The 22260-nt window shown below is 37.1% G+C and overlaps 2 protein-coding genes across 2 annotated transcripts; both read right to left on the reverse strand.

Annotated features, from left to right (window-relative positions):
- Positions 1-1850: 1850 nt before the first annotated feature.
- Positions 1851-8648, reverse strand: cox7a2l (cytochrome c oxidase subunit 7A2 like). Its single transcript, XM_014968553.2, has 3 exons — positions 8492-8648; positions 4264-4398; positions 1851-2699 (listed from the first exon to the last, which is right to left on the reverse strand). The coding sequence occupies exons 1-3, from the start codon at positions 8561-8563 to the stop codon at positions 2559-2561; spliced, it is 348 nt and encodes a 115-aa protein (XP_014824039.1). The 5' UTR covers positions 8564-8648; the 3' UTR covers positions 1851-2558.
- Positions 8649-15177: 6529 nt separating this feature from the next.
- On the reverse strand, positions 15178-21809 carry kcng3 (potassium voltage-gated channel, subfamily G, member 3). The gene is made up of 2 exons (XM_014968585.2): positions 20917-21809; positions 15178-16493 (listed from the first exon to the last, which is right to left on the reverse strand). Exons 1-2 carry the CDS (start codon positions 21540-21542, stop codon positions 15848-15850), a joined length of 1272 nt encoding a protein of 423 aa, XP_014824071.1. The 5' UTR covers positions 21543-21809; the 3' UTR covers positions 15178-15847.
- Between the last annotated feature and the right edge of the window lie 451 nt (positions 21810-22260).

Below are 22260 nucleotides of genomic sequence, written 5' to 3' on the forward strand. Positions count from 1 at the left end.
ACTAAATAAAATTACAACCACCTGTTTGGTTAAAGTCCAGTGACTCTTCTTGCTACTCTTACATAAAAAAAAATTGTAGTAATAGTTCTGCAGTCATCAAACTCACCCATCTGAGCTGTGAAACTCTTTCGCTCCTCCGGAGTCAACATGAGTTGCAATAATTCCAGTACAAGTTATTGCTAAAACTGTTTTCCTCTCTTATATGTTGAGTTAGTGTGAGATTATGTCACTGCAATAAAATATGCATTTAATTTTTGTCTTTCTTATCAAGGGTCCTAACAGGACAGTTGGATCAAACTGGCATTTACTGCTACAATATGTCACATATTTGCTAAATTCTCACTTGTTTGCTTCTGTCTGGTCTTTATAAATGAAACAATTGCTTAGAGGAAGAATAGAAATGATTCCGTCCAGATGGACTCACGGAGTTAGCTGTGTTTGGCATTGTATTGCTTCTGAACAAGCCTTAAAAACCTTTTTTTTTTCCCTTTGAAAGGCCTAAAAAATAGATGAAAGGAGCTCCAGCAGCAGAGCATTATAAAATCCTCCATCATCACAGCGCAGTTGATATAAAAGGCACTAAACACATGAAGATATTCCAGCTTACTGCAGCCAGCGGACAATAACAGGGTCTTGAACCTGTTAAGAATCTCTCCATCACACTGGAGAAAGAAATCTCATATACACTTGAGTCAGGAAGGAACTTTATTGAAAAAAAAATCCAGATTAGTGATGTTTCACTCTGCTTTTATCGTTCTCATGGTCACTGGTATGATAAATGAACACAGAAACATCACTCTAAACCTTCCTTCCTGTTTCCACGAGGTTTACAAGATAGCAAGGCAAACCTTTAAGACCTCGCTCAATTTCCACATGAATGGCTCGTCAGTTGCATGCTGTAAATGTTTTATCTCATGCCAGAGGCACTCAGCTGGAGTGGACCGGTCTCTTGAAATCAAAATCAGAGGCTTGTTTTATGGAATCCGTATGCGACTTCTGCTGCGCAACATAATGCATCATTACAGGCGGCATCTGCCCACAGAAAAAGGTAAACTGTTGTCGTAAAGGGAGCCTGGAGTCCTCAGTTGCGCACTGAGTCATCATCATTACCCAGGCTGTTGACACAACGCAGATTGGGTCTGTGGAGTCATGCTATGGATGGATTAATATTTGACCCGACCATCTGGGCCTGTCGATATAAATGCAGATTTCTCAGACCAGGCTAAATGTGTCCAGCGTTCAGCCGGGCAGCTTGGTGAGCTTCTGCAGACTGCACCCTTTCATACTTCTGTTGGTGGCAGACGGGAAGATGAAGCCATGATGATCTGCTGCTCAACATGTTGGACGTTCTGAGCTTCCGATTCTCCAGAAAGTTTGTAACGCATGTCTGTCTAAAGTTACAGCTACAGGCTTAATCTGAACGCGATGCGTTTTATCCTATTAACTTCTGTATACAAGCTCTTCACTGCAAAAACAAATAGTTTTGGTCTAGATTAAATATCTTAGCACAACCCACAACTCTGCTTGTTTTAAATCAACAATTCTTTAATATTTATGAGAAAGTATTTGTTCCACTGGCAGATTATTTCAATTATAATATGGGAAAATGTCTTGCTATAATTTAAATAATTTGCCAGTGGAACTAGTGTTTTTTCATGATTAAGGCAAACCATATTTTGATGGAAGTTACGTATGTTAGTTTTGTCTTATTTCAAGAGTGCCAAGAAATTTGCACTAGAAACTACATCAAAAATACTTTTTTTTTGTTTCTGCAGAAAAGGAAGACAGGCATCAAGCCCATACCACCCCCCCCCACAACTCTGCAAGGCCAAGCAGGTACAGACAATAGATTGATGACATACAAATTTATTTAAAATGAATCTGCAGAAGAGGAAAAGCATCACCTAAAATGACAGTGAGGAGAATGTTGCATCCCACCAGCGCCCCCCACATGGTGGCTGTATTTACCAAGTGTGGGGGCACTTGTTAGCCAAGTGAGCGGCAGCTACGTTCCAGACGTCTCCATCAGGCTCGCTGATACACTAGTGACATGGCAGACAGACCCTGTAGAGTGTTTCATCACGGTACAGCGAGGTCGTTTCTTTGGTAGCAAAATGAAACAAACCCGAACTAAACCATTTTCTTTCTGGGATTTATTAACTTAGACATCTTTCTCAAAGAACACAAACATAATGGTCATTATTGGCTTTGTGTCCCAATATTGATGAGGCTAAAAAAACATTTATTAAACCTTTTCTTTTTCATATGTGGCGAGTAGTAATTGATACCAACTTTAAACCTGAATTATTTGAAAAACAAAAAACAAAGTCGTCATAATAATAATAATAATAATAATATTGATATTCATTTAATTTTGGTTAGTGTGACAGAAATTACGCCAGAAGGTCGTAAAGCTCTTCCTGTCCTTCAAAAACCAAAGTACAGAGGGGAGGTTTCTCATTTAAAAGGGCCAAAGAGGGTCTGGTGAAGTGAGACCCGGTGTTTGCAGCAGCAGCAACGAGTCAGTGGTGTAACACAAGATCCTGAGTTTGTGTTTGTCACTTCTTTTTGGGCTGAGCTGCAATGTAGAGAGCCACCAGGCAGTAGACGACGCCTCCGATCGTGAGAGCCATGGTGGTGCGGTACAGTAGTTGGTCGGGATATCCGCGCTTTAGATGGACTGGGATACCGTCCGATGTCTGAAGGTTGGGACAAACGGACGAGAATATGATTGTCAAAACACACAAAGTTGTTGCAGAGCGTTCAGATCACAACACTTTTTTTAAACATGACCTATTATGGTTCCTTGAACAGGTTAGCATAGGTTAATGGGTTACACAAACCATGTTCATCACATTTTTTGCACAAACTCATTCTTAGATAATGAGATTTTAGTCTGATCTCCTTTCAGAGTGAGCCGTTTAAGGGACTCTTGTCCCTTTAAATCCAAATAAGCTGCTGCTGGCCACGCCCCCTCCCAGCTAGGTTGCTAAGTAACAGGGTTGCTAGGTAACAGCACAGTGCCCATCTACTTGTGACTTACAAATCAGGAGGTTTTTGAAACTGCTCACTTTCCAGACACCAAAAAACCTGAACTTATTGCCAAAAAACACCTGGGTGTTTGTCTTTTTAAACGCTCGAGTTGTTTCTAGAAGCAGTTGACACCCAAATTGGAGTTCAAAACATGCAAAATGTGAATTTTGCGTAACAGTTTCCCCTTAAGCTCCAGCAGTCGATGTTTCATTTGACTGGTGTGTTTGTTTTCCTCTGAAGTGGTGAGCTGTGGTGGGCTGTGCGGCAGAGGTTGCTCAAGGCCATTCAGACCATGTAGAGAGTGAAATAAATATTAGTCATTACCTAAAATCTACTCTGCGCTTTGAAAACCGTACTTTAGGACTCAATGTGTCGCTCGTGTTTGACCTCGATGATAGAAGGGCTTTGAACCGGTATTGTTTAGCAAATGAAAAGGTCTGTAAAATCTCAAAACCTAGATTAATCTATCTTAAAGTTCTTGTGTAAACTCAACTCCCCAATCCTGCTGTTGGTTTACCATCTGTGATTTTGCACTCCCAGCTCACTGGTCGGCTGCACAATTTGCAGGATTTTTATTTTTTTAACTAGCAAAACTGTATGACAGGACATGAACCTCAGTTTTCTTTTAACAATTAAATTGTTTGTCACCTTTTACAATGATATTCACAGTCGGATTGCACAATATAAGAAAGATTGTACAATATTTTTAATGGTTGCAATGCTAAAGTAAAAAGGGTGTTGGAGAACTTGTGATGAAGAAAAAGTCAGAAAATGTGGGTTAATTATAATAGTGCAATTTTTAGAAATGGGATCAAAATAACTGGCAATAACTTTGGAATAATTGGCAATGTAATTGAAATATTTGGCAACTGCGCCAAAGTAATCGGCAATAGTATCAGATTATAAGTCAATAGCATCCAAATAACGATCAACAGCATCACAATAATAGTTTCAATGGCGTCGGACTACTAGGCAATAGCATCACAATAACTGTTTGAGTCAAGTACTACACAATAACAATACAAATACATATTTCATCAGAAATACATGTGATACCAAGTGTGCATTTTTTTTATACACACAAACATACTGCATTGATTTTAATTACATTGGGATAATTGACCATTTTGTAAAGGATTCTGATCCGTACCAGGAACAAAAAGAAATCCTGATCTGGCCATCACTCATTTTTCCCCCATTACATATGAAATTTTTAAAAATATTTATTACCTGGAAAAATTTCTGGAGGTCAGGAACTTTGTTTGCTCCCAAATACTCCACTGTGGACCCTGCTTCTGAGACCACCTTGGTGGGTGTGGCGAAGATCATGGTGGGAGACTCTGCAGGCAGGCTTTGCTTCAACCCCTAAATCATAACAAAACAAGATTTTTAAATACATTTAAAAGAAAATAAAAAATTACATTTTTGATGGCTTTAATTCGTTTCCATTTTCCAAAAGTCCTTGATTACATTCATGGGAAAATAAAACCAAGATATTTATTTTTAACATTCTCCGCTTATATAAGCTGCTTTTCTTCCCCGCCCACCCAAACCAAGCCTGTGGGTATGAGACCTTGACAGAGACCTTAATAAACACAAAAAGCATTGAATCAAATAAAATACACTAAAAAAAAGAAGATGAATAAAGGACATTTTACATAAAAAGAGGATGTGAGGCAATCAGCCAACATCTTCCAGCAACAAAGTCAAGGATTAATTATAAGAAGGATTTAAAATTTAATTACTTCCAGCTCAACACAAGTCAGTTTCATAGATCCAATGCTTTAAGTTCAAGGACGAGGCTTTCACTATAAAACAAGGCTCTTTTCTTTACATGCCATCATACTGAAAAACCTTTAAAAAGTCTAATTTATGTGCTAGAGAATGGTGAGTAAATACTTTTTCTCTTAGCAAAAAGTGAGTTTTATCAGGCACAAAGTTGTGAGCAGGTCTTTAATTATCTGATTTACATCACCATAAAGACTTGATAAGAAGTCTCTTCACATCGATCTTTTGTAAATTAAGCTCAAAAAGAGTCAATATTCATTTTGTAGGCTGTGTAATATCTCTGATTCTGTGAGTGTTTTATTGATTCAGAGTCATGTCTCGACTTGATTTAAATTGGTTAGGCTGTTAAGTGTAAAATATACAGCACCCTTAACGGCTGTTGGCAACCCCGGTGCAGAAAAAGCTTTAAAATAAATTACACTGTAGCAGTGTAATCTTAAATTGAAAAATCCTACCATTAATTGGCAGAAAAATCCCATTTTCATTTAAATCTTATGTATCACACTTAATGGTTGGCAACAGAGCATTTGAAATTTGCCATCTTATATTACCAGGGAAACGGGAAGTTATGAAATATGAATCAAATGTTTCATCTTAAAAAGGCATTTGAAATTCTAAAAAGTCAATTACATTCATGTTTTAAGAGTCGGTAGTGGTGCTATAAATTATGTCAATGATTTTGTTTAAAAATAAGAAAAGTTTGGACATTTTCCCACAAAAATAAAACAATTGTAGAAAATATTCCAGGGTAGATCATTTTTATTTTTGTTTTAAAGGAATTATTTGGGTTGCCACAATAAATGTTTCACTGGATTTTCTAGCAAAAAAGAAAATCAAGTGAACATTTCATCACACTATTTTGTGAGCATTAAAAAAGAAAAAAATGCAGCTAAACTGAGACTACTAATTCAAAAAAAGGTTATGAAGAGCAACATCCCCAGAAAAGACTAACCTTTCCATTCATTTGACCACGTTCCCTTTATGGATGGTTATATTTTCTTTTGGAGCAACATTTTGAAATCAAAGCCCGACCCGGTACGTTTTATAGTTACCTTCTATTTTTCTGCAGTGTGCTGAGTAACGCTGGTAAATAAAGCAGCGGTCTCCTGGGTGTCAGTATCCTTTAATTTACATAAAAGTTTCTGTCAAAGCGTGTGGAGGCAGATACGTAGGCGATGCAAATCAAAACCGGACACATAAAAAAAAGAAAAGAAAGGAGGGCAAACTTTCACATCAAGAGATCAACATATTTTTTTTCCCTTTTCTGTTATAGAAGTGTCAAAAAGCCCAAGTTAAATGTTATTTTTATTTGTAGAAGTACCATAAAATATTCCAAATCATAAATACGATTAAGGAACAAATAAAGAACTACATTTTATAAAATATATATTTTATAATCCAATCACAGTTAAGACGCAACACAATTTATAAATCAGATTTGTTCAAAAAAGTTTTTAGACATTACTACATTTGTCATATTTCAAAAGGACATTAGAAACTGGTCATTGTGTAGTAACTTCTACGGTGACAATAAAATACAACTTTACAACATAATATTTTAGATGCATAAAAGCACAAATGATATTTTAAGGTTGAACCTGGTGGCAGAAAAGCCAAGTGCACTGCAGCTCAAATTTCGTTACTGAAAAACTAAATAAACTTAACGTTTATAACCTACAATAGGACATTTTTGCCCAGCACAGCTGCCCTGCAGAAGCTTAATCCTTAATAATAAAAACTGCTGAAAGTTGTCAGCTGTAATGTGATTTTAGAGGATGTAGTCTGTGTTGCAGCTCTCTTTATATTAGTTGTCCAAAAACAAAAGAAGCTAAAAAATAAAATGAAGAGATGACGGCCTATTTAAGAGCATAACATTTGACAGTGAACTGTTAAACCTGTGGAACAAATTGGATCTGTGAGTGTGTGTTATGACCGGGTGAACAGCATTATAAACAACACACACAAACACACCGTTTCACATGAATTGTGGCTGTAATAAAATGGAAAATCTACCAGTGTGGGTTTACCCATGAGCTGTAAAAATATTAAATCAATGTTTATCACATTATCCGGGCCATCTGCTGCTGTTTCATTACAGGTGGAGACTGAGCGCTGTGCTGTGTGAATGACGCCTGCACCGGCTTTAACCAGATTTCAGCCCAGTGGCTCTTACACTGTTTACACTGTTGTATGAGACACGGTACATAAAATCTTCTCCCACTTAGTGAGGACAAAGTCTAGAAACTAAAATATTTGGCAGAGAAAATAAGAAAATTAAATATCCTTTTTTGTTCAGTTTAGAAAAGTTTGAATTATTCTGGGGAAAAAAAATAGTAAAAGAAAGCGCGCACACACACAAACAACCCCCTCCAAATGCTTGAACACAGCTCCTAATTTAAAAACAGGGAGGATAATCAATGTCAATTGCTTTGCAACTGTCTGCCTGTGGCAGCAGTGTAATGAAACAGGGCTGTGGTTCCACTACGAGTAAATCCTCCACATTGATTACCAACGAGAAGGTGCAGAAAAACTTGCTTTCTCAACCTATAACAGGTTGAGAAAGCAACCTTTTCCACTAATTTGACAGTGGAAAAGTTAAAATACAGCTTGGAGGAACAGGCCTACAACTTCCCAATGTTGTTTTTTCCATACTAAACATTGCTTTTATGCAAAAGGTACCATATCAGAGTTTTGATCTGATATGGTACCCATCTCTGACACTGAAAAATCCCAGTGTCAGAGTTGGGTGTTGTCAGTTCAAGTGGGCGATATGGCTTTTCTACTTCTACCTACTTTCATTTATAATCAATTTTGCAAATTTCTCTCTATGAACTGAGTGAAGAAGTAGCCTTCTTTATCTGTGCTATAGATCTGGTGGTGGAGAGATTTCAAGTGACGGGCATTCATTGTGTTGTCATCCAGGACATATTACTGTGGAATGTAATCTCTGCTATTGAGAAATTGAGCTGTTAGCATTGTCATGACAGCCATGAGACTGTCATTCAGTAACTGTCTTCAGTCAGAGGCCTTTTCCTAGTAGCTGCAAGACTGACTGCTACCAGAAATCCTCCCAACCAACAGAATCACCATGCATGATGAAGATACTTGAATGATACAAGTTGCAACATTTAAATTCTCTTTGGAATTTAAATAATTTTTAATTAAATAGAATTTAATTTTCTAAATCGGAAACTAAAATTGGAAGCCAACTTCAGCTTTGTATATATTATTTGACTGTTTTAAATGCCATTAATTTCAAATAAAGTCCGGATTAAAACACTGAAATATCCTTTAAGGTCAAAGCTGAAAGACTAAGACTTAAGAGGTGAAAATGGGGCACTGCACCGTGGAAAAAAGGCAAACTTTTCATAAGGTACCGAATGTCATAACAGGTGAAAACAGAAAATTACCCATACGTAAAATAACGATGAAGTTAAGCAATATAAATTTTCGTTGGGTTTAAGCGTAGCAAAGGGAACATCACCAACAAGTGTCCTTAATATACATATTTGTGAATATAATAAAAAAATCCCAGATATTTTTCAGCTGTGGTGGTCAGCTCAAAAGCTAGCTAGCAAGAGCAGGATCCGTTACCTAACAAACCCACGCCAAGGTCAGTAGAGCCATTAAAATTTCGGTTTGTGACCTACACACCGCTTCAAACTCTCACCTGAGGGTTGTAGGCCGCCGTGGGAGCAGCACCCGTCAATTTCTGGGTGAAACCGCTGAACTTATAGTACATTTTCCTGCTGAAGGACAGAACAAGGTGCTGGTGCCACAACAAACCGACCGGTTAAGGACCTTTCCCTCTCCAACCTTCACAGGAAGAAGACGCTGTGAGGTGCCCCCAGCACTGCCTGATTAAAAATAAAGGCAGAAAAGGTGAAAACAAGGTACGCCGATAATAGTTGTGTAGTTTGAAAGTTTTATTTAAATGTGTAAATCAAATTAAAATATTTAAATAGTAAAATGTACATTTATACCATAGATTGAAAAATACATATTGCAAAGTGACATCAAAAGTACCATAATCTTACTCTTCAGTACGGAAAGCAGGAAGAGACAAATGTCGAAAGAAATACGTGTGTCTGGATTTGTACCATATCGATTCTAAGGTAAGATTTGAGAAGATAACGATTCATAGGTTTACTGTTGTGTTTAAAATTTCTGATAAATTTATAATGTACTTTTGCTCATAAATGAAAATGCACTCATATTTTTTTAACCTTTAGGATAGTTAGTTTATATGGCTAATGCTAAGAAATTTGAAATGCCCCCTTTAGATGTATTTAGGAATGATTTTTCAAAGTAGGAAAAATGCATCTAATCTCTTCAGCCACAAACATTCAAGTTACATCCTCCATATTAGCATCTTGGATAAAATTGTATGAATGACTTAAACTATTTATATTTTACATCCTGCTTTTGAATTATTCAGATGGAAATGCAGTACAGCATTAAATTTGTTTCATATTCACCAGTACTTAGTTATATTAACAGTGATGTAAACAGACACATTCAACCCTGAAAAAGAATTCCTGCTTTTTTAAATGTTTCAAATTTGCCACAAACTACAATATTGAGATTTTATGTTAGACCAATATAAAGTCACACATAATTGTAGTGTACAAATACTTTTTACAACTGAACATCTGAAATGTGGCATGCATTTTTATTCAGTTTCCTAGAGTCCATTTTTTTAGTAGGTCTATGCAAGTAGAAAATGTCTCATTATTGCAATATTACACATGATATACATATCGCAAAGAAATGTGTGGACTGCTATAATGCTGGCTATTTGTTTTAAGTGCTTATAAAATATTTGGTGACCCCTATTGTTTTCTGCAGGGTTTTAAAAAATAAATTAGTTGTAACTATGTTGTTTCAATACCAAAAATGCATAGGTGTTGATGAAAATGGATGATTTTAATCAAAAGATTGTCCCACCTGAGCTGTTAATTTCTGCAGCTCCTCCAAAGGTACCACAGAGTCACCCACAATTCTCAAATAATAAATATAAATGGAAAAAAAAAATTATCTTTAGATTTTGTGCTTTTTCAGTTATGGGAGTCTATGATTATTATATTCAGTCTGATTGCTTAGGAACTTTTAATTTGAAATCCTTGGCTTTCTGTCTCCCTGGGATACAAATATAACTACAGACAAAGGCCAAATTTTTCCAAGCCACTCTTCTAAATGAGAATTACCAAGAAAGCGTGGCATTCGGATATAAAACAGTTGTGAGTGCCTACCTACACATACTTTTGATTTAGTTTGCAAATGTCTTAGTACACTTGAGATAAAACAAAACTAACTTACAAGTACCTTTTCAGAAAGATATGGAAGCTTGTTTTAATAATAATAATAATAATAATAATAATAATAATAATAATAATAATAATAATAATAATAATAATAATAATATTTAATTAATTATTGGCAAAAATGTCTTGTTATACATGAAATAATCTGTATTATTTTTTTTAAATCAACATTAAGGAACTATGGATTAAAGTAAAACAAGCTCCTATATTTTGCTGAAACATTACTTTTAAGTTAATTTAGTCATAATTCACATATACCACAATATTTGCACTAGAAACTACACAATACCGGGTAAAATTTTATGTTTTTCCTGTATACATTGAAGACAGTTGGAGCTGACAGAAAAACACCAGATGTAAATCTAAGGTTATCTTGCTGGCACAGAGTGCAGAGGACAGTAAGGGAGATAGATATAAGATCAGTATGAGATTATTGTAACGTAATAAATAAGGCTTTATTTCCTCACTTTCACTGGAGTTTCTCTTAAACTACTTCGTACAAAACACCAAAGGGAGACTTTCCTTGAACATCAAAAATCTGTTTTTATTGTATCCTAATAAAAGGGAGAAGTGAAGGAAAACCAAGTTTTCAGAAAGCTTATTGATGATGAGCATGAAATAGGTTTTTTTGAAGAGTTTGAACTCCGGGGGCATTCCCTCTGCTTCAGGCATTTCCTTCTTTTTGCTGCTTTTTGTGAGACCAGCAGTGGTGCAGCTTTCACCGCACATGTGACTCGGAGGAGAGCGCTGGCGGGCTCAGGTGTTCATCGTTCTGAATGTTAAGATTCAGTGCCTACATGAAGCAGAAATGCAGCTTATTTTTAGCCTACAGTTACATCATCATCACTTTGAAATTAGGAAGCACCAGCGACCCAAAGAAATCTGTCTCCCCTGGTGATCGAGACACGTGACTCTATGGACTGACAGTAATAAGATATGACACTTCATTTAATGAAGATGAATTTGGTTGGAGCAGCCAGCTTATGGAGTCTTGAAATATAAAGTGCCTTGTGAATGTATTAGTACCCAGTGAATCTGTTCATATTACAACTATAAGCTTCATGTTAGTTTTATTCAGATTTTATATTAGCACAAGGTGGTGGGATGAAGTGGAAAGAAACCTATCAAAGTCTTGGTCCATTTTTCTCTTATTTTAAAAATATGTGGTTTTGAAGTATAAATACACAAACAGATTTGTAGTCAATCTCCAATACCTGGATAATCCTAGATTAAAAACTCATTTGTTTCCCTTCAGAAGTCACCAAATTAACAAAAGGAAAATATACTTGTATTTAAATAATTAACTGAGCTTACTGTGCTGTTTGATAACTAGAATAAATTGGAAAGTATGTGTTTAAATTAAAATAATATTTGTTAAAATGCCCTGAGACAACATTTGTTGTGAATTTGCTCTATATAAAGAAATTGTTTTAAAGCATTTCATAAGAAGTGAAATGTAGAATGAGGGGAATTGTTCCTACCAGAATGGAAAACATGAACCTATAAAACTTTCTCTAGTGTTCAGATATTTAAAATGAAATACCTGCTATTTCTTCTTGTGTATGAAATTGCATTTTGTGTCACTTTATGGCACTGTTTGCTATAAAATTACTTGGCAAAATTGGTAAAAATCAACTGATCCAAAGTGTGGCCCGACATCGGTATTGGAAGTGAAAAAAGTGGATCGGTGCATCCCTAGCTGTAACATGATAAAATGTGGAAAAAGTCCAAGAGGCAAAGATACTTTTGCTTATTTATCTTATGATAAAGTTTGAAATAAGCAGTCAGACACTTTGGTTCTACATATCAGAGGTTTTATTAGAAAAGCTCAAACACTGATCACATTTATCATGAGTATCGATGAAAAATGTCTGATTGAAGGTTTCAATCAAAATGTTCTTTCCTGAAAACAAAAGCTAAATGATTTATGTCAGAACTCAGCTAATGAAATATTTGATTTCATTTCAAGACATCTGCTGAACTTAAAGAGCACACAAAGAACAACAAGAATATTCAATGTGACAAGCACGCTCTAAACTAATACAGACTTCTAAAACAGTGCTGGAAACACTTAGATTGACTTAGACATTTGATTTATTTGGGAAAAAAAAGTCAGTTTAATGTGTATTAAGGGGGAGGAAAAGGAGAAGAGATGTAGAGAAAGACTGTTGTGTGGGAGAGGTGTTGACTTGTTTGTTTGGATCATGTGTCTGTTCAACAAATCGCATCATCTTGGCAAAGAACGCCACAAACATGCGTGAGTTATCAATGTATCAATGTCAAAACCATCATTTTGTGGCAGCCCTGGATGCTCCTTTTTTTTTTTTTCAAACACACTTTCGTTCTTTTGCACTCAGTTTTATCTCGATTTGTGTTATGATTCTCCGCAAAAATCCCAGGACAAAGCTGTTGTGCACCATCCAAGAGGTGTGCGTGGATGCAGTCTATTTGTGTGCACAGAAATCAACCACCATAATGATTGGCATGTTGGAGGATGAGGTTGCCTTGGAGACTGAGAAACACAAAATGCCTCACATTCACTCGCAAGTAAAGAAGCAGCTTTTCATTCTTTGTGCTTCGGCTTTGTCTTTTTTCCTTTTTTTTTTTTTTGCAATATTTTTTCCATCCTCCATCTCAGACTCCATCTGTCCTGTTGTATCTGTGTCTGTTTTATTGTCTGCCACTTTGAGGTCCCTCCTGACCTAAGCCCATATTTCATTATTCTTGGCTTAAGGCTCATCTAACACTCTGAGTTCTCTGTGTAACCCCTCGCATTTGTTCGCGCCTCTCTCCTTATTTCACACCGGTCTCACAGAATGCATCTAGGTCACACATCATTCTTGTGTAACTTGCTCCATCTGGGTTTAAATTTCTGAAAAAGTGAGCGGCCAACAGCCAGACAAACAAACACACACGCGTACACACGTACACACACCGATGCAGCCATGTCTGCCTGATCTGTAACCATGGGGACACAGTGTAAACAGCAATCATAGATAAAATGGGATTGGCTTTACATGTGTGTCTCTAATAAATAATTCTCTCTCTGTGTGTGTTTATCTGCACGCTGTGCTTTTAAAGGTACACTCCAGGTGGTGAAGCGCGAGTTCTTTGAAGAAGGTATTAGTAGGCTGTAGCTTACCTGCAGAAGACAGAAATCATCAGGAGGTGAGGCTGGAGGAACACGGAGACTCTACCACAGGACTACAGGTCAGTACTGGTCAAACTGGGGCTGCTGTTTCAGCCTTTAAAAAGTCCTGACACCTACTTTTTACACCAACCATTATTGGGAGGAGATATAATTTAGGATATAACTCACACCAGAATGAGGAGGGACATTCCTCAGACACTTTCATCAGAAATGATGATATATAATCTGTTTATCAGATTATAAGATTATAACGTTTGTAAGGTGCACAGTAAAAAAATAATTAACAGCAATATTATGATGTATTTAGTCTGTCATAGAGTCAAAAATTGTGTTAATTTTTCAATCATATTTGAACCATGTCATTCATATGTTTATAAATGTTTTAGTTCCAAACTAAATATTTAATTCATAAACCAAATGCTTATCTTGAAAATGTATTTAATTAATTTATTTAGTTTACAAGCATTTACATTTAGCTCCAAATTAAATATTAATTTGTTAACTAAATATTTTAGTTTCAAAATAAATGTTTATTTTCCAAACTAAACATTTAATTTTCAAACTAAATATTTATTTCCTAATCTGAACTATTTTGCTTTGACCTAAATATTTTGGGCCAAGCTAAACATTTAGTTTGTGAATTAAATATTTAGTTTGGGATGAAACATATGGTGAACATATGACTTTGGAAAATAAACACCCAGTTTTGTTCTCTATGACAGGTTAAATAAACCAAAACTATTGCTGTTAATTTTTTTTTATTATATAACTTTACAAATACAAGTTGGAAAAACAACAATTTATGTCTTCAAACTATTTTTTAACAAAGATAAGCTGATTAAAATAAGAAATAACAAATTTATTGGGGGAAATAATCTATCAAAAAAGAAAAAAATCTGGGCAGGTGTGAAAAATGTATTTCCACTTGGTTCATCTATAGTCAGAATATGTGATTCAACAATAAGAAAGAATATATAGGAGAAAAAAAAAAGGTAAAATCACTGATGGATAAAAACAACAAAGAAAAAACAACTCTTCATGATCTCCAAACATTTTAGAAAAATAATCCAAAACATCTGGGGATTGACATGTTCAAAGAAATACTTTTAGAAAGGTGTACATTTTATTACACCTGCTGTACAACTAACAGAGAATTGAGAAAAAGAACCTCGTACTAGCAGTGAAACACGGTGGTGGCAGTGTGATGGTCTGGGGCTGCTCTTACTGATGCGACAGAAATCCTGAAGGAAAATATCAGACCATCAGTTCCTGGCCTCAAGCTCAATCCCACTTCATACAATGACACAATGATTAAAATACTCTGAAAATGAACACTTTGTAGTGGTATAGTCAAAGTTTAGACTTAAATCTGACTGAGATGCTGCACATAAACAGGAAGTTCATAATCCAAAATTCCTTCAAAGCAATATTAGATTCTCATCGTCAATTACTGTGATGGAGTTGTTGCTACCAAGGACTAAGTATTAGATTTATGGTATAGATAACTTTCTCCCCCTGTTATAAAACTTTTTTTTGTATTCAGGTTATCCTTTAAATTAAAATTATTTTATGATCTGAGAAATTTAAATGTACAAAAAAACAAAAACAGGAAAAGGGGATACCTTTTGACTTTTATTTTGAAAATTTGTCCTCTGAACCTCTCTGCTGTCCTCTGCAGGTAAGATACTGATTACTGATTACTTCATGTTGTTTGCTGGTCAGTTATAATCAGTTCTACTGGAGACAGGGACTATGTAGATAGAGGAAGGGTGTCCAAAGTGTGGCCCGGGGGCCACTTGTGGCCCTTCAAATGACTCCTCAAGAATGGTTCAGGTTTGTGAAACAAAACAGAACAGAATTGATTATCCAAAAAATAGGCAATTTTCTTTTATTAAAGCAACAGTATATGTTTTATCTTTAATGATTTAAAGATTTCCAAAAAAGAAAAAAAAATTTCAGCAGGTAAAATAAAAGTCACAGTTAACTAATTTTTGCATTTTTAATTTAATGGATTTTGTGGCCTGTGAGTGGTTTAAATTAGCCAGTTTTGGCTCCTAGAGCAAAAAGTTTGGACACCAACGATGTAAAGCAACAATATCGAATGCTGTACTGCAAAAACACAACATCTTACAAAGTATTTTTTTTGTCTAGATCCTAGTGCAAATATATTTGGACACTTGAAAACAAATGAATTGACTTACAAGTGGCTTTTTAGCAAGATATAGGAGCTTGGTTTAAGTAAATAAACAGTACTCACTCATAATAACGCAGTTTTTTCATGTTATAAATTCAATAATGTGCCAATGGAACTTGTACTTTTTAAAAAAATCAATATTAAAGAGTTATTGTCTTAAAACAAGCTCCTATATCTGGATGAACAGTTACTTGTAAGTTAGTTGTCTTCTGAGACATTTCACTAGAAACAAAACAAAAACACTTGGTAAGACTTTGTGTTTTTGCAGTGTGCCAAAGCCAGGAGACAGGGCAGTTCACACAGTTGGTTATTTCACAAGGAGATCCTCTGGTTTGCTGTGTTTGTGTCTGATTTGGTTCACTGCAGAATCTCTGAAGTCACGTTTCGTGCGTATCTAGCGGAGCGGAGCTTCAGTTCGTGGTAGCACTGAACAAAGCTGTGGTAGATGAAAGTGATGGGCAGAGCCAGGAGAACAATCCCGCTCACAACACACATCCCCCCGAGAACTCGTCCCCAAGTCGTCACTGGATACACGTCCCCGTACCCGACTGTAGTCATGGAGATGATGACCCACCAGGCGGCGGCCGGGATGCTGGCGTAGTCCTGGTTCGGGCAGTTATTGTCCAAGCCGTGCTCCAGCAACTGTGCCAGGGCGCTGTATATCGCCATGGCCACGAAGACAAACACCATGAGCATGACCATCTCCCTGTAGCAGCGCCTGAGCGTCAGCCCCAGAGTCTGCAGGCCCAGGAAGTGTCTGGCCAGCTTCATGAGCCAGAACACTCTCATCATCCTCAGCACGCGCAGTATCACTCCAGCGACCCCGAGCCCGGCACCCGGCATCCCAGCTCCGGCCATTGCCATGGTGACATAGTAGGGGGTAATGGCAATCACGTCGATGATGTTCAGCGGATGGCGGATGAAGTCGCACTTGTCTCTGGCCAACAGAAAGCGCACGATGCACTCAGTTGTAAACCAGCCGATGCACACTGCCTCCACTATCCTAAAGAAGGAAGATGGAGAGAGAAAGACTTCAACAATAAACAGGAAATGGAAGAGGAGCTCCAGAGAGATAACAGTACGCTTGATGTGAGATACTGCTTGACTTGGTCTGTCAGTGTGAGGCAGGAATAAGTCAAGCAAGAGGATTTAAATCATTGTAAATAAGGAGCACATCTGATGCAATTTAGACATACAAGTAAAGAAAAAGAGGCTGAATTAAACTCCACACAGGGAAAGAAGAAAAAGCCTTAAAGAGTAATTGTGACAAAATCAGCCACACAATTAATCCCCCAATTAACACAGCAACGGCCATAAAGCTGAATTAGAAAGCCATCCCGCTGGTATTTGACACAAACGAGATTCAAGAAAGCAAAGACCGCATGTTCCAACATTGTAGCGATTACCACAATTGAATCAAATCAAATTATGAAGCAGCTGAGAAAACTGCATCATCTACTGGCATGAAACTGGATCCCTTTGGCCCCAAGTACGAGCTACGCTTTTAGTTGATTACCTAACCCCCTGGAAAAGCTCCAAACTCAAAGCTACATCCAGCTTGAGAGAACAAAACCTAACCTTATATAGAAAATAGATTCCTCAGGACTTCTTCCTTCAGAGGACAGGCTGTAGCAAAAAAAAAAAAAAAAAAAACACAATGCAGAAATGGAAATGCAGGTTTTCATTTTGTGACCAAAAGAGTCACTCAGACCGAAACTGCCCTCTTGTGAGACCGCAAAAGGAAAAGGTAAGAGAAATGAGAGAGAGCTCCCTCTGTTATTAACACTTCAAGTTTAGTAGATAATATTGATTCATTATTGATTTTCTCTGAGGGGGCTTGTGTGACAGCCATGTGAGGATGCTAATGATTGATGGGGTTGTCTGAAACTCGTCAATGAGCATAATGTCCTCAGAGGCGCCAGTTTACCAAGCACCAGGATATATTTACCATGTTTCCACTAATACACTAACAACTGCTGGGTTATTTCTTAAATCCAAATGCTCAGTTTATGCTGCCAGGCAGAGGTTGGAAAGTTTAACCAAACACTGGATCAAAAATGACTTAATTCTAGATATATGAAACCTCATCGTTCTTCACAGGCCGCCATTTCGATGACCAGATCAGACTTTCCTATCGCTTCTTCCACCTGATCAAATAATGGTAACATTCTCATTTATGCATTTTAAATCTATCAATAAAGGGAAATAGATAGCAGTAGCTAACGCTCTGTTTCACAATTTGGACATTATTTGTTGTAATTTTCCATTATCAACTCATGCATGGAAATTTCATGAGTATAATAAATAACAGTAGATTGTTTAAGAGTTATTTTGGTTGCATTAGGGAACATAGTCTGTCATATTTCTGTCAAGTTAATGCAAAACAAAGCTGAGATAATGTGATGTGTAATTGATGTATAATTCAATTTAATTACACATGAGATTAGAGGATTTTTCTGAGGATTTTTTCATAATTGATTAAACTGATACCATGCAGGCTTAGGTGCATGGTAAATGTTTTTTTACAGGACACATAGGTAGGTGTAAAATAGGTATTTGAACTGTCAGTTATGATTTGATCTGGAGATTAAAACTTCTGTCTTGTTTTCAGTCTAACTGTTATGGGAATGGTGTTTTATTTTTAATATTAGTTGTACTGAATTAGTCATAAATTGACCCAGTTTGGGAGTTTCCATCAAGATCCAGTGATAGAAATATGATCAATGTTGGATCGCTGAAGATGAGTTATTTGTTAATAAAGGCTTTGCAAATATATGAGGGTGTTGTCTTTTTTCATCAAATTATTTTAAGGCAGAATCAAAATGTCTGTGTTTTTAATTGCTTTGTGTGAAGGCACGGCTTGCATGAGTTAATGCTACAGTGACTCTGTTGTTTTTATCAGATTCTGGCAGACTGGAGTTAAATTTACATTAATAACTTCGGGGATAATGCGTCTGGTATATCTGTCCATCTCTATGCTGATGACGCAGTTGTTTACCGCCATGGAAACTCCATTGCCTTAGTTTGCGATCTTCTACAGGCTGCTTTTGACATTATTCAGTCACATTTGTTGCATTTCAAACTAATTCTCAATACTGACAAAACTAAAGGTATTTTGTTTTCAAACTAAAAGAGAACCTCTGCTACTCTCCTTGTTATCCTGTCTGCACAAATTAAATTTTTCTTGTTAAAAATGGATATTACTAGTTGAAAATCTGTCTTTTATGTCAAATATTGATAGTATGAGAATCAAATAAGGCTCTTTTCATAGAATTAAAGCATGTAATTTTCATTTAACATTAATAAACAACCTGCGGCAGCTGACCTTTTACCTCACATTGATTATGGTTTTATTATTTATATGAATGTTCCTGTTAGCTCCTTACAGGCTAAATGCTGAGGTTCACTACAGGATGTAAAAGCCCGGCATTGTACAGTGCATTCTCTGGTTACCTGACATTTACCATTTTGTCTGACTTCCTTGGACTTCCTTGAACTGGAAAAAAAATATATATATATTTTCTTAAATTACAGCAGGACCTGAAGCTGTGCAGCTTAATTGAACTAAAAGTTTTAAACACCTTAAGGTAAATTGAGAAATCATCAGTGGGTGGCTGTTTATGCTCTTAATGCTTTTTTGGTATTTTCTTTTATTTTGTCTAAGTTTTACCTTGTCGAGACAATTGGATAGACTTTTATGACTATCAAATTGCTATGTACATATAAAGTAGATTGCTTTTAAAAATGAGGCTTCATGTTGCTGTGAGATCTACCTGTATAAAAAAGTGAAATAATAAAGAAATATGTTGCAACTTTACCTGTTTGACTCCAGTGATCCCAGGATAATGTGTGAGATGACAAAGTGAAGCAAAAGGTCACGATGACAATGATTTATATTCAGTACATAAAATACAGCTTTATATTCCTGATTCTTTTCATTTGATTATTTCTTACAACTGGAAAAAATACGTTTTTGTATCCTTTAACATTTGCCCTTACTGTACAGTTTTCCATTCTTATTTTTCTGTTTTTATGCGTTTTTGCTTTTGTGTTAATCTGGATGCATCCATTTACCTTAAACTTGCTAATTTTACCATTCTGGGACAATAAAGGATATTTATTTTCTATCATTTTCTGTACTAATAGAGTATTTTCATCAGGTTAGTTTTTGAGCAAGTTTGCCCCTCATAAAATGGCACCAGATGCAGTCTGCACTCCTGCTTCACTTCACTCCATCAGCTCCTCTTCCTGGGTGATGGGTGATTCCTTGTTTCTTTGATCACTACAATGGAACAGACTGTTCTGTACAAGCAAATTTTCCTGAACTCTATGATACTGTAACATTTCTCTGCAGCAAACTTAATACAAGTGAATACATCTGAAGAAAGAATTTGATTAAAAATATCGAAATGAACTGTATCAGGGTTTCAAACTTATTTTTAAGACATTATCACATAAGATAGTTAAGTCTCAGAGCAAAAGTCTATGTAAATTTCTTACATGAGTCTGAAACTTGAGTTTTTATTTTGAGCAACAGAATTATTTTTGCAATTTTACACCAAAAAAGCTGTTTTTGGCATTAAAATCCATCTTACAGGTCTATTTCTACTACCCTCCATCCTGGCATTTTAACAACATACTAACTATGTTGTACGTACAGAGTTTAAGTTTAGACGTAACTAAATGAAACTTAATGGTGCATGTTCAAGTTCCCTGTCTGACAAACAGGAGTTTTTTTTCCAATATGGCTGAAAAGGTGATATTTGTTATCACTTCTGACAGTTTGCATGTCATTAAAGAAGAGTCACACAAAGTACTGTAACATTTCTTTTTGTAATTTTGTGCTTAAGCCTGACTTTATAAAATAAAGAGAAATGTGCGGTTATCAGATTACATTGCTAATAATAGATCCAAAAAAGGGGACAAATCCGGTTTTTAGATTTGAATGCTCTCAAATTAGTGATATCTGAGCATATGGGTCCATCTTCCCTTCACATAAATAAGACTTTCTAAGACCTAAAATTGAGAGAAAAATACTAGTTTTCATTACTTAACAGAACCACATGAAGAACCTGCAGAGAAATGTGGAAAAATACTCTGAGGAGGTTCGATTCGTCACCTTATGCCTTATGTGATGTCATGATGAGAGGGGTGTGGTGTGGAATCCTGATAGTGGGAGTTTGTTTATCTTGATTAAACAACATTTTACCACAAAACAGCAAAACAAAGAGTGACTTGACATAGTGACAAACTATATTTAGAGTCAGTGTGGTGGATTTTACTCAATTTGAAAGATTTATTCATGAAGTGTCTCACTTTTACGCACAGGACTTAAGAGCACCATCTCATTGCGCCTCAATGTCTGACCGCATTTCACTGAGGGGAGCCCCTCAAGCACTGCAGTTTGGTCGCACACCACCGCCTACCTGTGCTCTTCCACGGTAGACTTCTTAGCGGTATCCCAATCCGGCAGCGTGCTGGCGCACAGCATGATCATAGAAACAATCACGAAAATCACGGACACCGAAGCCAGAAGCTGCGCCACCAGGGAAGAATTAGGGTCCTCGAAGGTTTTGCGCATCCTCTCGAGCCATTTGGTACGTCCGGTGAGCGCAATCTGTTGCACCGTCTCCTCCGGAGTCAGGCACTCATCCCCGGACAGTATGATGTCCCCCTCTGAGAGACTGTCCATCCCGATGTCGGACATCCTCTCGTCCAGGCGCTTCTGGCAGCAGGAGTCCAGGTGCGCGGTCTCCAGCCCCCAGTACAGCATCTCGGTGTAGAAGGACAGCTCGCAGACTCCGGGGACAAACCGGAGTTTGCCGGAGCGCACGTACAGCATGATGAACACGAAAGCTTGCGCGTGGCGGTCGAAGAAGAACTCGTTCCGGTCCCGGTCGTAGTCGTCGCACAATTCTAGGACCTCTTTCTCGGTCGCGCAGGCATGTAAGCGGCTGACGCGCCGCAGTGGGAAATCCCTGATCACCTCACGAGTGAAGGCGTACCGGGTTCCCCCCACATTCAACACGCATATGCTCTTCCCGAACTTCATCTTGGCGACCTGTACCCGACTAAAACTCTTCTTCACTGTCCATTCTTCCTTTCATCTCAGGAGTCAGGGCACCTGGGGGGAGCGGACGGTCTCCCCTGGCCCCCGGGGCGTGGCTCGCCTTTCCTGGAAGCGGACCTATAGGTTTGGTCCGTGTGTGGATGAAACTAAATCTCGTCTGTTTCTCCCACTGCCCGCTCCTTCTGCCTCTGTGGTCTGGATAAAACTCTCTCCACCCCACTCAGGGCGAGCCAGTCCCATCCGTGATGTCATATGCGCGCACGCAGCGAGAAACACAAACCCCCCACGGTAAAACCACAGCTTTTTGTTTTGTTTCCAAACTGAAAAAGCACTGTCAGAATTTAACCAATAACCCAGAGGTAATAGTATTGTATTTGGGCAGCTTTCAATTAATGATACTGAGTGGAAATAATGTAGAAAAATGCATTTTCAATCTATTTTGAGTCAAACATACTATTTACTCAAATGTATTGTTCTGTTTCATGCTATACATGTATAATTCTGGGCTTTTTAGCAATAAAAAATAGGCTGTAATGGATCATTTGAAAACTTTGTTCATCTATATCTTGTACAAATCTTTAGATCATCAGTCAGACATGATAAGTCAGTCCTACTCGCTTCAGCTACCCCACCTGTTTGGGCCAATACAAAACCTTTATTTTTAATTTATTTGCTAGCTTGTTTTTTTTAGCCTTTGGCT

Source organism: Poecilia mexicana, unplaced genomic scaffold, assembly GCF_051168715.1.
Source record: "Poecilia mexicana isolate PSO_F unplaced genomic scaffold, ASM5116871v1 scaffold_19, whole genome shotgun sequence".
Lineage (NCBI taxonomy): Eukaryota > Metazoa > Chordata > Actinopteri > Cyprinodontiformes > Poeciliidae > Poecilia > Poecilia mexicana.